Genomic DNA, 18,098 nt, shown 5'->3' on the forward strand with positions numbered 1-18,098 from the left:
TCTTTTTTTTTTCTTTTCCATGCCATATTCTCGGTTCACACGCGCAAGACAAACGATGACGAGAACTTACAAAGAATGAAGGATAACGTCATATTGCTTCACTCAGTGAACGATAAATTGCCTACGATTCGTTTTATACTAAAAGAATAACTGACACTCGATTTATTGAGCAAGTGTATTGGAAGGTAGCGTGATGTACAGTAGATTATCATTGACGTCTTTGACATCGTTCCTGCATGGCGCGCTCTTATCGATATGGTATATTAAAGCAAATGACAACTGGTTGTGGATCGACAGCGAGCATGATATCATCGTTTTGCAAGACGTAGTCACACTTCACTTCCCAAATTGTTGTACATGGATGTGCCATGATGAATGTTGGGTCTACTGACCGTTGTATATTATGTAATTCAAGCATAATATTGACAGGACTTTATAGCCACTGCCACTAAACGCTGTTGGGCAAAAGACTTATTCAAAAATGAGTATGTCTGGGCCATTGCATCATCGTCTCTCGCTCTCCGACGATTGCACAAACGCTAAAAGAAAGGTATGAAGTCATGCTTGGGAAATTGTGTGCGACGAGCTATTTAGACAGCACGCATGAGACGCTAACTATTATTGATGTGCATCTTTTTAGGCTACGAAGCGAATTGAGCATTTAGTTTTACTGGATAATCCGTATATCAAAGGTTCTTGGCTTTTGCTCTCTTTGTATGGTCAAAGGCAAAACTTAGAAGAACACGTCCAAGCGTTTGGATTAGTTGAAACCTGTTTTAATAAAAAATATCGTTTATGATGGTCTATTCTGTCAGTGAGAGAGAGAGAGAGAGAGAAACCAGAAATCAATGTTAAACCAGCTTCTTCTTGCCCTTGCTTATACTATTAGAGTTAGCCTCCCTCGATTTTTTCTTCAAGACGTTCTTCTTTTTTTTAAAACAAACGACCCTTGAGCTGAATTTCCACTAAACTATTCTTTTCAAAAGTAAACTTTTTTTTATGCTCATGCTTTCATTCCCAGTTTGCAAATTTATTCAACATGCCCAATGAAAGTTTGCATGAGAGCCAACGAAGAAAAAAAAAGGTCAATGGGGAATGTAACTGAAAAAGTGCCGTTTCCCAAGTGTGGTGACGTCGCCAATTCAAAAAGTGGTGGTAAGGGAGAGAGCCAAGCCGCAAAGTGCGCGCTGTGCGGGAAAGTAAAAAGCCCTTGAAACCTGTCAACTCCTTCTCTTTCAGCATTGGAACATTTGAAAAGAAAATGCATCGTTCATTCAGCAGCACAGCCTCCGCGGCTAAATTCTACAAAGTCACTTTAACACGCTCCACCATTGGTCTCTCCAAAGATTACCGTGCTGCCGCTCAAACCCTCGGCTTATTTCGATTGAACCAAACATCGTATCAACCTGTTAATCCCAGTACAGCCGGTCTCATTTTGAAATTGAAGGAAATTGTACGAGTACAGAACGTCGATCAGATTCCCGAGAAAACCGCCGTCGCCGCCATCAACAAGGCTGAACGAGGTTACAAGGTTGTTGGTCGCATGCTGTAGAAAAACAAAAACTAAAAAGAAACCCCCCTTTACCTTTATTATTTCGTGTCTCTCTCTCTCTCTCTCTCTCTCTGTAAATATTCATAATATGAAAACCCATCAGCTAGTTCTTTGATATGTTTTGTCAAGGAAAAATCAATACTCGCACTTTTCTTGTTGCCATGCGTTTGTTCACAGTGTGTGGAGGAGGGGGAGAAATAGCAATTAACTTTGATAGTGCATAACAATACAGCATGAGACACACAGGTCATCATCATCAAGGTAAAACGATGTTCCATCCACGTTTAATCACCAGAAACTTGCTCAAAGAAATATCATGTCGGCTCTAGCATAGTATACGAAAAGGGATCATTCTTGCAAAGTGGCATGTGGTAGTAATGGTCCGGTTTTAAGTATCGTCGCCTCTCCTAAGAGGAAGCAAAAAAGCACCGAGAACGACCCATTTGTTTTGGATCGTTACAAAGAAGTAGACTAATTTTGACAACGCAGAGATTTATTGGTTGGACTTAACGGGTGTATATCGTACAATGCTTTGAATAAACAAGCGCTTGATACTTATAATGGGATTTCTGTGGCAATCAGCTTCTTACAACGGTTAATTGGTATAACACAGTAGTACGCAGATAATATCGGCAACAGCCTATTCCATCCCATACACAACAACATATAGAGCAATGTTGTTGTCGCATATCACCAGTATATGGGTAGGAGTAGCATTGTTCTACGACTTGCAGCAATGTTGCCCTTTTTGAGAAAGCATTCTGAGCAAGAGATCATCTGCTGACGATGAGACGAATACCAATAATAATATAACAGACAATAGTGATAGCAATCACACATACTCACCGCACATCAAGCTGATGTAGTTGCATAGGTTAATATACAAAGATGCGTACAGTATATTTTGGCCATAGTGATTGTTACTACAGTAGCTCAATTTCACAATTGTTGGTCTATGGTTTATGGCACCAGTGCTGTATTGGCTTTCTTGTTGATGAGACCTGAAAACTTAGGGCATCGGCTGTATCAATAAAAAAAATATACAGCAGACCAAAGATGTACTATATACCCGGAAATGCGGCTGAGCGATCCGATATTGACATTGGTACTTAGGGGAGGACCCTCACAATGCCGGTAAGGTGAGCATTACATACAGCCGCTTTATTAACAAGATCAATACCCCATTGAGCAATCGTATGGTATATATGCTATGTAATCCAACTTGTTGGAGGAGTGATGTTATGGGTGTGAGGCAGTTACAATGTTGCTTTCCGTACAAAATAAGCTTGTTTCCTTCTTTTGTCCCACGTCACTATGCGAACGACTTGAGCAACAGCTTGTTTTCAGTTTGTGAAACATGCTCTGATCACCATCGTCCTCATGACCGTGATATGTAGATCTGTCAAGCATTCTTTGGAGACGCGAAGCACTGTTTACTCGAATCTCAAGGGAGGTAGGGAAGGGGAACGTTCTTTATGTCACGTTGTTTTTTTTTCACATCATGAAACAGACAAGCGGAAGAAGAAGAAGAAGCGACGAGAACAAAAGACAAAGTACAAAGAGAATCCCATTTTGCTACTACCATCGTATAGATTTAGCAAAGGTGCTTTTACATGATGCATCAGGCTTGGGTGATGGGCGACAACAGAATTTTTGTTGTTGCTCCTACATAGGATGAAAATAACTTAACACGAGGGAGTTTAGCTCATTTACACATGTCAATTCATATGTTGCACAAAGAGATTGCCATTTTACTATTTGAGTCCAACATGCACACGCTCAACTCTACGCTGTTGTAACGTTTGCGTATGAATACAAATTACGCTAGTACACTTGATAGAAACTCATTTCGCATATTAGAGAAAGGTCGGAGACAAGTGTTTTCTAACCAAGCAACATACTCGAAACCCACAGCATCCCATCATTAACCGTTGTATTTCCGCTGAGAATGATACAGCACCGAGAAAAAAAAAAGTGAAAGGGGTGAAAAAGTGATTGATGAAGCATATATGAAAAGTATGGCCTGTCATGACCTTTCAAGAAAGAAAAGCGTCAGAGTATGATAGGGAAAAGATCTGCGTAGTATTTAGTACTAGCGGTGGAACCCGAAAACAAGCAAGTACCGATACATGGTGCGGGGTTATGGAAGACACGTAGATCACTTTGGATCATGTATTATATGGGAATCACAACGTGCTGCTATCCAAGAGAGAGAGAGAGAGAGAGTGTGTGTCGGCGGTCACAGCGCAAAAGTAAAAGATGGATGACGAGGATGATATTGGCTAATTAATCCCAATTTTTGTAACACAGTCTTGCCTCCGTTCTTCTTTTCTGTAGGCGTTGCTTTTTAGGGTTCTGCTGCTCTCTCTTTCACCTCTTTTGCTTTTCTTTGTTCCTCTTTTTTCTCCCTTTCTTTAACTTTCTTTTTCTGTATCCACCCAGGCTGGTGCGGTCTTGACAACAACAAAGCAACAGAAACAGAACCGAGGTTTGGGGTCATGGCGAACCATTCGTCATCAAACCACAGTAGCAACAATACCAGCAACAGCAGCAGCAATACTGAACGTCCTCCCTCGGCATTCCAGTGGCCTATTCCATCCGCCTCATCAGACATTACAATCAAAGAGATTTTGGACAATTATCAACATGACCCCGAACTGCTGAAGCTTGTCCTATTGGCTAAAGCCGAGGAAGACAAGGTACTTGATAAATATGAAAAGACACGAAGTTTTCTTTGGAAGTCAAGGGCTTAACTTTTTCCTTTGGTGCCGGTTTAGAAACAAACAGCGCAAAGTACGCTGCAAATTGAACGAACACGTATTCAACAAAGAATGATGGACCTTGACGCTTTACGATCTTATCCACAACCGCCGCCTGGTGCGGTGGTTTATCACCACCAACAACATCAACAACAACAACATCAGCAGCATCCACAGCATCCACAACAGCAACAGCAGCAAGCGTATTGCAGTCTACCACCATTCCAGCAACAAGTGATTGCACGTGTCACGAGTGATCATCAACATCACCAGCCAGCGTCGCCGGCTGGATATTACCCACACTCTGCGCATCCACTTTGCCCACCTTCTGTATCTGAGCAACCACAGCCACAGCCACAACAACAACAACAACAGCAGCAGCAGCAGCAATCCACATCGCGGTCGTCGTATTATAACAATCGAGAGCAGAATAACCACGTCGGGAACAAAAGGCCGCACGACGCCAAGCTATCTCATGACCAAGTGATGGAAGTGCTTAAAGCCAAACTTCAACGCGGCAGCAATGCAGCAGAGAAAAACAAACGTGCCAGGACATTGCCTAATCCTTTGGGAAATACCAACACAGCACCAACAACAACAACGTCTACTAATACGACGACGACAGCATCAACACCATCCACTAACAATAACACTACGACGACCACTTCTACAACGACACCAACCGCAAAACCTGCTTTACCACCTCCACCACAACACCATCCGCAACCGCATCCCCCCTTGTCAACACCCTCTCCGCGGTCAGCCAAACCAGTTTTGCCACCCATCGACACAAGTGTGGGCCGGATACCCTCTCGTGGTCCATTGTCCTCCAATGCATCACACAAGCTACCCCCATTCTCTGCCACCGCTGCCCTCGCTGATGCACTGGTCATCAAGGGCGAACGCCGTGTCAAGTCTCTTTCCCCGCCTCCTTTTGGCACGGCAACGACGACGACGACGACCACCGCCACCACCACCACCACCACTGCTGCTGCTGCTGTTAGTCATCGCAATTCATGATTCTCATTTAATATTTTTGCTTGTTTGTTTATATATACACAATTTGAAAAAAAAAAAAAGCCAATTCCACAATAAAGTGAGAAAAAATGAGGGGAGAGAGTTGACGCGCGACGAAAAAGAAAGGAGGGTTTGGGGGAAGAGAGAGAGCAAAAAGTACATGTGATGATAGGAGCGTGTGGCTATGACGCACACTACCTTACGTAAAAAACATTTAATCTCGCGGCCCAGACTTGACAGGAAGTACACTCGATCGGCCCTTTCTACGACCGGTCCGTTTGACTAAAATGTACAAAAGAGCTGCAAACGCCCCGCATGTCAACAGCCAGTGGGCTCGCAGAATTCCAAAACCGTGTTGCATGCTTTGCCCGACGCGTGCATGAAATGGTAACGTCGACACGCCAATCAGGTTCTTTTCCGGGATATCCACCTTGAGTGCCTGTAGCACGCTGTCTGGATCATCCAAGGAAAACTTTTGGCCGTCGAGATTATGTGCATAATAGGTATGGTCCTGGAATAAAACACCCCACCCCCCAAATTTTTAAGCATGAGCGTCTTTTTTTTTTTTGTTCTCGGAAAAGCATTGTCTACAAAAGTAGGACATTACCAAGGGATCTACAATGATCAAAGCAGGTAATCGGTTCGGATGTACCGAGTAGGCGGTCCGTGCATATGTGCCCCAGGTTGTGCCTTCAAGCATGGCAAACAAGACCCGGTCCGACTTGCTTGCCTTTTGTTGCTTGCTTTGTGTCTCTGCCATGACGTGGAACTTGGCAATGCTCTCAATGTCGTTGTTGTTGATCACTCCTACGACAGCCGTATGCGTTCCTTGCAAGATCTCGGGTGCGTTACCTGGATTGATATCGCTCACCAACGGGAATTTCTCGCTTTGGATCCATCCGGTCAATGCCTTGCGGACTGACTCTGTGTTTGTGAATTGATGCGACGGATAAATGACATGCTTTCCATCCTTGACGATCAGTGCTGCAGGCAAGTCTGCAGGTGCCAGGTTGTATTGACGCACTGCTTGCGAATCGCTGGTCAAGTAGAAGCCTAGATCGCCAACGAATTGTTGTGCTACTTGTTTCATCAATCCCTGTATAACATATGCACACAAGGTTTGTATAAGTAACAGTCCTTTTTCGTGTCCCTTTCTTGAAAAAAAACAATCCTCACATTGACGGAATCTCGTTCATCTGCGTAGAGGAAAACGAAAGCTACAGGTTCTTGTTGCAATCGATTTTCAAGTTGACCCCAATTGAGATTAAGGACAGTAGGTCTAGTATGTCTTTGTCAGTGGTCCACGTCATTTTATCTCACTATCCCTTTGCTCACATGATACTTTATTTACCCTGCTATCTTGGTCGCAAATCCTACAAGACTCACTAACGACCGATCATCGTGATAATCATGTTCGGTGCCATCCATATATCTAACCAAACCAGCCTTTTCATTAAGCATATCCCACAAAAAGTAAACAACTTTATCCCGCAGTATATGATGTTACGACTTACAATTTCAGAGTTGGGAATCCATGCACACCGTTAGCGACACAAGCATCTACATACGCATTAAACCCCAGTCGGTCTCCATTTTAATATCATGCAACAGTGAACGGCAGCAAGACCACAAAAATAAGCTTTGAGAAATTACCTCGATAGTCCACACAGTTTACTTCACCTACGTTCACTTGACGCTTAAGATCCTTTGCCATTTGCTCCCAAGCAGGCGCGAGTTTCTGACAATGACCGCACCAGGGCGCATAAAACTTGATGAACCATGGTAATCCAGACTGTTTTGCAGCCTCCAAACTGTTTCCATTGAGATGAATCGAGACGCCATCCGGGTTTGCTACTACGTTATTGTTGCTACTCTTTGAAGAATTTATGTCGCTGCTGCTACTGCTGCTGCTGCTGCTGCTGCCCCCAGCAGCCGGAATAGTGTTGCTCGGGTTATTATATGCTTCAGCTTGCTGAACGATATATGCGGTCAGCTTCTCATAGTTGCGGTCTACGGTAGGATATTCCTCTGCCGGTGCGTTGCCGTCGACAAAAAGTTGCAGTGTAGGAAAGTGGCGAACTTTATGAGCTGAGCATAAATCGGCTTGAAGCGTGCAGTCGACTTTGGCGAAATGAAAGTTTTCTAAAGTTTCGTGTTCATTGGCGAGTTGCTGCCACGTCGGTGCTAAAAGGGAGCAAAAGTCGATTGGGAGTTAGCCGAATGAGTTGGAAACCTCTCAAGGTATTATCCAAGACTCTAACTCTTACCAAATTGTCGACAGTGGGGACAAAATGGTGAAAAGTGGTTCACAAACCTAAAAACGAAAAGAAAAAAAAAACCAGGTTGAATCAGACTTCTTCAACGCAAACAAGGTGGTAGAAGAAGAGCACCCACCAACCAACCAACTTACCAAAGTCCTCGCTGTGTAGTAGAGTCAAAGTCGATCCCAGTAAGCTCCAGAACTTCCCCGGCTGCTACCGTAGCAGACCAATGGCTGATTATGGCAAGAAGAGTACACCATGCCCACCAAGTGTTCATGGTTTCAGCAAGTTAAACAGAGTGGGAAGCGAAGAAAAGGGCGTGATGAGTTTTGCTTATTGCCGGAGTTTTCTATCTTTTACGCAGCTCAAAGTTAAGAAGCTTGACTTTTTTTGGGTGGGATTGAGGCTGAGGGGTGATTTGTACATACGCGTCTTGCAGTGCGGATATTTGATGAGAGTTGTTTCCGTGCGTAAACTCTGATGTCTGTGATAATAATACTGCCTTCTGTTGTAACTCCCAGTTTATACACATTAGAAGAGGAGTTCATGCCTTTAGAAAAGGTTCAATCTATGTTTATTGTTACTACAAAGCTGATATTTACATCTAAAATCGTTTCTATGTATCGAGCTGGCAGTAATTGAGCATCTCACATTCAGACAGTATAGCAGGAATCATTTAAACTTATGTATGTGAAATGTCGTGAATATAATAAAGGTGGTATTAGACAATATGTTTACAAAAGCTATTGCTCCTATTGTTGCTTATTCAATGACAGATAAGAAAAACTTTCACGATAACCAAAAACATAAATAAATTAAAGGAGCAATACGATCTTTAATTTTTAATAAAAAATATATGGTTATATTGGGATATATTCATGCAAAGATTATCTTTTCATATGCGGTGTTGGGGGTGGGGGAAGCGTGATTGGGCATTGTCACGCTAGATAGAGGATACTGTGTCTATGCCTCGTGTACTCAAACACGGCGCAATGTTAAAAAATCCTCGAACAAGGAGATCTTTCTCGTCGTGACAACCTGAATCTTGGTCATCACAGGTGGTCCAACATCCAAGTTCATCTTTTTGTCCGACAAAGACCGCGTCTTACACTGCGGCCAGAAAAGAGCAGTCGTGCTGTTTCTTTGCTTTCGGTGCTGCCAAGCTTATACATGGACATATGCGCCTCTAAAAAAGCATTCATCTGGTTCTACAACTGTAGTAGTGAAGGGAGCCTTTTTAAGCCTGGACTGTGCCATGACACTGGAACACTTTGTCTTCGAATGCTTTTCGCAAAGCTTTCTATTTAAACACCAACAACAACAGCCACAAGAAGGAGACGCGAACAAAAGTGCGTTAGTAAAAAAAAGAAGCTTTTTCCATCAGCAATACTAGTCCGATAAAAGAGAAACCTTCGCTTCTCTCCATTTAGACAGGTTGCACCATATTACTTTACCTCTAAAAATGCTAACGCCCTATTTCTAGTTTTCAGACTGCGATATTTAACGGATAACACATCCCAGCAACAGGTACTATCACAACAGTACACAGATTTTTAACAAAGGTCTTTTGTTTCTTTGACAGTTATAAAACTTCACCTTTTTTACAATTTTTTAAAAAAAAAGCAGCTGCAACAACAACAACAGCCTCCAATACGCGTCTTCTTCTGACTCTGCGAATGTGACGGACATTTAGTTAAGGATGTGAAAGGTAGTCCAGCACAAGAGCGCAGAGCTAAAGGTCGCGATATAACTGTCTCTAGAAGACCTATGGGGGTGTCACCTGGCAGCGGTTATTACAGTACATCTATGTCAGAGTAGTTTTGCTGCGTTACTGTTCGCTTATTTAGACTATTCATCTCTAGATTCTTTTATATCACTTGATAGAAAGACTCTTGTAGCCCAAATGAATGCACAAATTTTACGCCTTACATATAATGCAATGGAAATAACACATGCTTTACGCTGTTGTTGTTCGCTATCTTTTAAAGCTATTTTTTCCCCGGATTCAATGCTGAAAAAACACTCACCCTTGCTGTCTCTCTTGCAGACTATCTACTCTGCAATTTGTTCGGCTACAAGGTGTTTCATTTATTGTTTGATAACATAATGGGGAAAGGGCACGTCTCGCTTGAGCGTCGATGGATACCGCAAGGCGTAATTATCAGCGTGTCCGACCACGTACAGGATGAAGTCAAACTTCCATCTACAGTAACAACATTGAGCGGCATGTATGATCGATGAGATGATGGTGCAAAGACGGGAAGCACCGTATTTAAAAATGTAGATGATAGCTGCCATGGTTGTCTTGCCCCAATATACGACGTTTCTTTTCCAATGGCTGTTGGAGATATTCCATGATTATCCTCATAATATTTAATAATGATTCAACCCAAGTTTGGATGTTGACCATCGTCGGCAGATCACGTTGTGATTTTCTTATTTCCACCGCCCATCTTGTTCCTTTGATTATGTATTTTGTGATATGCTACTGTCCACACATTTATATGACCTAACGATTCTCCAAACATCATAATCCACAGTTGGGAAAACTTACATTGAAATCTAAAGGAATATGAGTATTTCTGTTAAGCGACAATCCCCGCCATTTTCAGTCGTCGCCCACGGTATGCAATGTCTTTGAAAGCGATCCAGAGACGAAGTCCTTCTTGACCTATTGGTAGAGGTGACATGAGCTTGGTGAACATTTCCGTACACTGGCCGGATCAGTGGCTCAAACCGAAAACGTAGCCTTGGAGCGTCCATTTTACGGTAAGCCCTACATACAGACGCATGTAGTCCAAGAGCAAACACATATTACTACCCCTGCCAACTTTAATTGATATGCCACCTTGCCACCAGTCAATGCCCCAGTCGTGAATAGAATTACTGCTGGGAGAAGTCTTGTAATGGAGAAGCTGCTCGTTATCAACACACTTTGCTGTGGCATCTAAAGACAAGACTTGGTTAAAATTAAGCGGATCGTAATTTATACCAAAAGGGACTATATGTTAAACTAAATGGGACGTAATGCACAGTAAACGGTGCTCTTAACGTATATAAAAAGCAACTGCAAAAGAGCAGGGTTCTTCTCACGGGCTTTTTCATAACATCATTAATTCGGCAACGGCCAGAAGTGTGCAAAGAGGCGATCAGAGACACAATGTGAATTTTGCTGTGAAAACAGGCAACAGTAGGGGTAAATTCGCTTTCTTTTTTATTACCACATAACGAAGGCTCCAATCAAGTACGCACAAACCCACACTATTGACAAGCATAACGTACGCAAATCATCAAAGAAGCAAGGGTAGTCTAGGAATGAGGAATTCAGGAAGAGCGCAACACAGATCTTTCTTTTTTGGATAGTGACGAAACGATGCGTGTGACAAACCTTGAACGTTCCAATAGCTTTCCCCTGAAACGAAAACTATGCGCATTGTGACGCAACGATTTGGCGAATTGACTACGCACTCGAAATGCACTAAGGGATGGCGAGTGAACAAGGTGATCAATGGAGCAACAAATTAAGCGCAAAAGTGTCAAACGTTGTAGGAAGTCATCGTTTGTAGTGTTATTCTTCTGATCGTCCCAATGGATCTTGAACGCTGCTTTAAAAGAACGTAGAACCGCACAAAAACAAATGAACCGATTTACTTTATCAGCAGGCAATGAAAAAAAAAATGAAGGATGAGTCGATTTCACTAGCGGCAGCGGATACTGATTATGAACGGGTCAACGTATCTGCAGCAGCACATACTTGGGATGGAGGATAGAACTTTCAGAGAACTGTTGGCGGATAGCGAAGATGGTAAAGCAACAGTTGGCGAGCACGGTTAAGCATAGAAGATACTAGGTCTTTATTATGCACTGCAGCGATGGGGGCATCTTTTTCCGCACACACACAACATTACGTGCCACACACACAGTCCAAAGATAATATTAAAGTACTGTGAACTACGCTATATACACACGACGCTGTTTGCCTTGTTGGCTGAAGGACTGTAAACTGGCTGCTGGGTGGATGGTGTTTTCAATATTCACTGATGGTGAGTTGTCTACCTTGTCAGTCACGCCTATTTCTGTCATTGACTGCTCACAGAAAAGCGCTTCTTCCGTGAATCTACATGCTCATTCACATTCGTGTCTTTGTTTTCGCTTGACACGGTGCCGTGCACGGACCCCTCACAACCAAGCGGCGACAGCATCGGAGGTACAGCAGCCCATGGTGAGAGACACGTACCACTACCGCCGAAGCACGCTTGTCTACTTGACCATCAAGTATACCACTCCTTTCATTTCCTTTGGTGCTGTATGTTTTGTTATATCATAGTAGGCAACCCACAAGTTGATACGCAACCCGTTATCTGGGCCAATGAGAATTCACGGGGATTTGAAGTCCCGAACGAGAAAAATGTCTATATAAAGCGAGCAATTTCGCCTTTCTTTTTTCTCTTCTCTTCAGTTCGTTTTGGTACGGCTTTGGTCTGTAGTACAGATGCACTGCTCTGTGCCATGATCGGGTCATATGCCTGTGCTGGCTACTGTCCTAATTCTTCTGATGATCGGCAGATTCAGTGGTCCGCCCTGAAGAAAATTTTGCAATGTTACCAGTGGGAATGTGGTCATATACTCCGGCAGCCGATCGTGAACCTTCGGGTGCATGTGATGCCAACGGTATATGTTGGGATAATTGAAACGAACTTTTTTTTTATTATTTATTACACACAAATAAGAAAATGATAAACAAAATAAAAAATATATTTATCTTTTTCGCACTTTCCGCATAAACGTTTTACCGCTTTTGCCTCGCCTTTTTTTTATGTGCACGACAAGTTCCTTTTTCTTTTTTCGCGAACAAAAAGCTAATTACTCCCACCTCCATCCATTCACAGCTCCGTGCTAAACAAAGCGGGGAACAGTGACAGTGGCTCTGTATCGTAGCCGAAAGTAACACGATCACAATGCTTTGGCACTCTTTTTCACTTTCTGTGTTCGCCTAAATTGCCAAAGCAATTGTCAAGAAATAAAAATTGTTACCGAGGATATGGTCCAAGCCTTCTTAGAAAGAGGTTTTCTTATAAGAGACAACGCCAGAGCAGCGCCAGCAGACATGTATAATTGTCAGATCTGTAAATTGGAAAGTTTTTTTTTTTTCAGCTGTTCGTCTCTCTCACTCTTCCTGCACGTAGCTTATCACAACACGATTTTCTTATCATTTTGGGTTTTACCTGGATCGAAAAGCTTGCACTGACGTTTCCGATATGCCTGCTTTCAAAGCGTGATTCTTGTAACAGCTCTTTCCCCACCCCCTTACACCTTCACTTCTCTCTTCCTTTTCTTATTTAACTTTACTTCGTTACATATTTTCAAAGTATGCGTCACCTATTTGAAAGTGATGATCGCTCACCAAAGATATCAGGAGGACCTGTTAAAGATATGATATAGTTGCTCTACCGAAACTTGCACACAGGGATGCTGTGCTTTCCAGGCCAAGCGATTTGTTACTTATATATGACTTTTGCGGCTCGCAAACAATAAACCCGAGTATTGATTGAAGCCTTTTCCTTCGTATCGAGAAGTCGATGGTTTTAGAAAGAGCCCTGTTCTAATGTGTATCTGCGTATCGCTATGATAGCATAGATTTAATGAAGTTACTGGTGGTTACAATAGATCAATCTTCAGGGTCCCCCTTTTCCAAATAAAATTCAGGTGAGCTACCTGTTTCGACTTGCTTTTCCTTTGTCGGACACATTATTTCACGAGTCCGGATTATGTTATACAGGCTTTGTTCGATTAAAAGCCTCGTGCCAAATTTCTTTTCGCGCGTCCCCTTTCACATACACGTAATATGACTGATTTGATCTCGATTTTGCCTCCCGAATCATTCAGTACATCTTCTCGTTTATCGGACAGCGGGCTGTGTCGAATGTGTGAAAGTATGTCGCCGCTGGTTATACGCGATCCCCACTTACCAGACAGCCCTGTGGACACTGGTGGGAATCTCGCCTGATGCATGGAACAAAAGGAGCGATGCGATGCTTCAATGTTTGGGACAACAAGTCGAACCAGTATACATCAAATCTCAAGCCACGTATAAAGTACTGGAACGACTTGCTTGGCGAAGATACAGCATTCGCTTCTTTGGTGAAGTAAAACGATACTCTTTTTTTTTGCGTTAAGAGGATCGCGTATTCGGTAGTACTTACTACTGCTTATGCGCAAAAGATATACTAAAGCTTTTTCTTTGTTAAAAAATAAGACATCAGCAACCATGTGCATAGCAAACAATTACAACCTATTTTCGACAGTAGCACGTTACTGCCAGGATTCATCAGATATTTCTCGCATACGCTAACTGCTCTGACGATTTCATTTCACACTTGCGATATCTCGCTGCCAATGCTACTGGACTTCTTGCCGTCATTAACGCATCTTTCAGTGATGTTTGATGGCCGCACTAACTTATCAGACGCTACTCTTGAACAAGTTGATGGCAGAAGCAGACACAAAAGGCCACCGATACACAACATTATCTTCTTAAGACTGGACGGTGTTCTCAGTTTTAAATACCGGATCCGTCCCTTATTGCAGCGTTGCTCCCACATCAAGTACTTGATATTATCGCCTTACTCACGATTCAACAACGTATCTCCAACCAACATCTATACAGCTTATGAGCTGTGCCCTCTATTACGCTACATTATGTGGGAATGCAGCGAACCAGTCATAGCAGACAGATGGATTTCACTATCAAGAAGCACGAGTGCTTATATTAAGTAACTGAAAGGAAAGCATCGAATGATGGCGAGGAAGGCAGTATGGCTTATGAACTGCTATTCAACGGCAAGGGACACGAGAGGATCATGCCGATAGTAGTAAAATCGCAGCCGATACTAGAACATTTACGTATAGTCGCCTGTGGTCTTTCTGATATTCATTGCTGGGATGTCTTGGCACGCAACCAATTCACACAGCTGACAAGTTTGGGGTTGACGGACATCACTGGTATGTCAAGCGAAGATTGGTCCCAGATTTTGCTCATGCAGCAACAAAATGAGATCTTGGAAGTTGGAAATCGCGCTGGAATAACGCAGTATCTGAACACCATTATCGCAACCATCGGTACGCTGCAACGGCTCCGTATACTTTCCTTGCGAAATTTCCTTCACATGTTCAGCGAGAATCCTCTTTGCGATCTTACTCCGCTTCGACGTTTGCAACAGCTTGAAAAAATGCGTCTCACGAACATACCCATCGACAACCAAGGTCTAATGCAGTTGTGCGAACCATCACAGCACCCACTAGTCAGGAGATTAAGCTTGAACCCGCACATCACCGTACAGTAATAGTGTCGACGACTTTCTCACAGAGGCAGGATGGATTGTGTGGGCACAACGACTTGAGGAAACCAAAATACTGAATCTGGAACTGACAGCCGTGAAAGGTGTTACTGGTGCTGTCCTTAAGCATTTTGAACAAGTCGAAAGCTCGGTGCTATTGCGTGTTTCACGGATCTATAGTCTCACCAATGCAGGCATCAATGCTTTTCGTATCATTGAAGGATCTAGTAAAAAGATTGAAGTCATGGGGTGTTCAGGATTATCTCGGACAGATGATCTTCGTATGCCATACAACATATTTTTAATAATTGAGTACCATTGCGGTGATATTTGCAGTCTGGCTTGTACTTTTATTTATAATGAGTTGATAAACAATATTGGCAGCATGTTTAATTAATCAGTTTTCCAGGTTGGATTGTTGTGATATCTGTATAGTCAAGCATCGATTTGAAATGTTTACATATACACTTACAAGATCCAGGATTGATGGAAAGGCAGCACGATGTGGATCTGGTCGGCAGCGAGTCTGGTGCCCTTTCAAACCTGAGCGAAAGCACAGACTAATTTTTTTTGGTTACCCTATGCTTTCCTTATATATCAGAAATGCTTGTGTACCTCTTTTCGTCACAAAAGGGATCACCTCGCACTCTATATGATATAGTCTCTGTGACAGAAGAGAGAAAAAAAAATGAAGTGAGAATATTCTTTCTTCCGTTGTTGAATAGAAAGACTATCGTCGCCTCCTCCCCTCTCCCTTTATGACCAAAAAAAAAGCAGTCTGTATGCTGTATGTATGTGCATACGCGCGTTCCTGTTAATGTCGGGCAGTGCCCGGTACTTGGATTTCATTGGCCCAACGTGCTGCTGCAACTATACTCGAACCGCTTTGAGAGTTATACTACGCAGAGGACTTATTGGAGTCAAGTTTACTGACAAAGGTCAATATTTATGGTAAGCGGGAACATTATCATCTTCCACATGCTAGGATATATACGGGATCAAGAACATCTTGAAATATAGCGATTCCCGGAAAGTGTTCCTCATATTTTCTGGGCAAATTCTAACTACAGTACTTTGTCTGTTTAAACTCTATATGTAACAAACTCATGAGCAGTTGTTCAGTAAATGAACCCAGTGTCTTAAGCTTGATGCTTACCAAACGAACAACAATACAATAGCAAGCTCAAAACGCCAGAGAAAAGGCAAGCCTGATACAAGACGCTGGAGTGCTACTGTGTGCTGTCAACCAAGATATAAACATCACCCTAGTAAGCTTCCTGGATCCCAACTCCGCTCAATGGATTGGATAGCATTGTAATACCCTGCAGATACCAAGGATATTCCTTTGCATCAAGCGACCCAATAGGGACTATATCAATCCCCAACCCACAGCCCATCAAAACACTGGCATATGCTGACGACATTTGTGTTTTTTTACAAGACACGACAGACCTCAGTCGCGTACTCCATCACATGGATGTTTATCAAAAGGCCTCCAATGCAAAATTCAATAAAACAAAAACTCAAGCCATTTCCCTCAGTGGAGCACCGCAGCCGATATGGAATACCAGGCTACAACCCTATGGCATCTCAGCTTGTCACGATAGGACCCAACCAGATCCAGTGGTTTACCTCGGATATCCGCTCTCATCATCCCGCTCGCAACTACAATCTTTCATGGATCGACTCTTGGAAGCTATTAAAAACCACTGTAACCAACATCTACAACGAGGGCTATCCGTACGTGGTCGTGCGACAGCTTTGAATACCCTTATTCTGTCGAAACTATGGCATGTACTAAGGGTCGTCGGTGCGCCGCTCTCCGGATTCCATCAAAAAATCAAAAGCATAATCGGCAACTTTGTCATGCACCGCATGTTTCCGCGGGTATCCTACCAAACACTCTGCCTACCACGACATCAAGGAGGGATTGGCCTTTTGGACCCCGCCCTACAACAAAATGCCCTCCAGCTGCGGTGGATACAACCGATGCTGGGGGAACATGATATGTTTCCAGAGCATATTTTGTGTCTGATACATCGAATACTGGCCACGCACAAATTTATCGCAGATCACCGGCTGCTTCTGTTCTGTCCCGCCAGCCGCAAGAACCATAATCAAGACGCCGCTTCACCTGTGACTTTGGTCCTTCGAACTATTGACGCCCTTAGTATCTCATGGGATGATATCCACAATCTCAACCCCGCCACGGTCTTACAAGTCCCACTCCTAGCCACCATTTGCCCGTCGCCAACAAACCCGCCACCAAAACGACCAGGTTTCAAGAAATGTATCGTCAACGATTTTTTCCTTTTCGACACCACTCTTGGACATATCCGCGCCAGGGACCGCCAAAAAGGAGACTATATAAAACACCCTACCCTATTGAACCAACTACGCAAAGATGTCACTCAATTCAAATACATCCTCCGCCCTTTCTTTGCTAGGCTCTGCCTTCCCAGAAACCACCCGGATGGAGGTCACCTAGGTGACCCGGGAGCAATCAACTTCCAACCTTTAACAAGAGCGATCAACACCAATCCCGCCATCAAAACAGGGCAACCCAAAATATATCGACGACATTTGACCCGGGCACCCAAAAATGTGACTATACCTGCGAGGAACTGGATCCGCTTTTGGGGAACACCTATGGACCATGCTGCCCGCAATGTCCTGTATCGCATCTACCACAACACTATCCCTACAGCTGAAAGGCTTTTCAATATGAACCAATCCTTTATCTCATCAACAACATGCCGGATCTGTAGATCCCACACCGACACCCTACCTCATTTCCTAATTCTATGCCCAAAAAAGTATCAAGTTTGGCAACGGGTGTGGACTCAACTTTGCTATCACGACCCACGCCCATCGGCTTTCTTACACTTCCTCACGACCGGTGATCCCCCCTACTCTTCTTTCACACATATTCAAACTTCTATCCATTGTCGCATATACTTTACTGGCCCTCTGGCGAAGCCATTGGGACCTCATTTTCAATGATTCCCCTTTCATTCCAGCAAAGATTGCATCAATAGCAATCGCAGCCATTCAAAAATATGTTTTCTAATTGTATATATCTCTTGTCTTCCCTTCCTTACAGTTCCGAGGCCGCTGTGCTTTCCCTCTTCTTTTGAACGGCCCACAGCAATAAACTATTTCTGAGGTTTAA

The 18,098-nt window shown here is 43.3% G+C and overlaps 4 protein-coding genes across 4 annotated transcripts; 3 read left to right on the forward strand and 1 right to left on the reverse strand.

Moving 5' to 3' along the window:
• The first annotated feature begins 814 nt into the window (after positions 1-814).
• Positions 815-1,625, forward strand: BDB00DRAFT_860636 (uncharacterized protein). Its single transcript, XM_053126009.1, has one exon. The coding sequence runs from the start codon at positions 1,262-1,264 to the stop codon at positions 1,550-1,552; it is 291 nt and encodes a 96-aa protein (XP_052972680.1). The 5' UTR covers positions 815-1,261; the 3' UTR covers positions 1,553-1,625.
• Positions 1,626-2,932: 1,307 nt separating this feature from the next.
• Positions 2,933-5,361, forward strand: BDB00DRAFT_943624 (uncharacterized protein; the record flags this gene model as incomplete). The annotated part of the gene is made up of 3 exons (XM_053129456.1): positions 2,933-3,005; positions 4,163-4,251; positions 4,540-5,361. 3 exons carry the CDS (start codon positions 2,933-2,935, stop codon positions 5,329-5,331), a joined length of 954 nt encoding a protein of 317 aa, XP_052972681.1. The 3' UTR covers positions 5,332-5,361.
• BDB00DRAFT_860642 (thioredoxin-like protein) lies at positions 5,226-8,017 on the reverse strand. The gene is made up of 8 exons (XM_053126010.1): positions 7,739-8,017; positions 7,596-7,642; positions 6,982-7,512; positions 6,843-6,888; positions 6,680-6,760; positions 6,505-6,607; positions 5,936-6,424; positions 5,226-5,839 (listed from the first exon to the last, which is right to left on the reverse strand). Exons 1-8 carry the CDS (start codon positions 7,864-7,866, stop codon positions 5,543-5,545), a joined length of 1,722 nt encoding a protein of 573 aa, XP_052972682.1. The 5' UTR covers positions 7,867-8,017; the 3' UTR covers positions 5,226-5,542.
• Positions 8,018-14,404: 6,387 nt separating this feature from the next.
• On the forward strand, positions 14,405-15,490 carry BDB00DRAFT_879744 (uncharacterized protein; the record flags this gene model as incomplete). Its single annotated transcript, XM_053127907.1, has 3 exons — positions 14,405-14,852; positions 14,956-15,207; positions 15,402-15,490. The coding sequence occupies 3 exons, from the start codon at positions 14,405-14,407 to the stop codon at positions 15,488-15,490; spliced, it is 789 nt and encodes a 262-aa protein (XP_052972683.1).
• Between the last annotated feature and the right edge of the window lie 2,608 nt (positions 15,491-18,098).

The sequence above is a fragment of the Zychaea mexicana genome (genome assembly GCF_025766255.1).
Source record: "Zychaea mexicana strain RSA 1403 chromosome Unknown BDB00scaffold_189, whole genome shotgun sequence".
NCBI classification, from domain to species: Eukaryota; Fungi; Mucoromycota; class Mucoromycetes; order Mucorales; family Lichtheimiaceae; genus Zychaea; species Zychaea mexicana.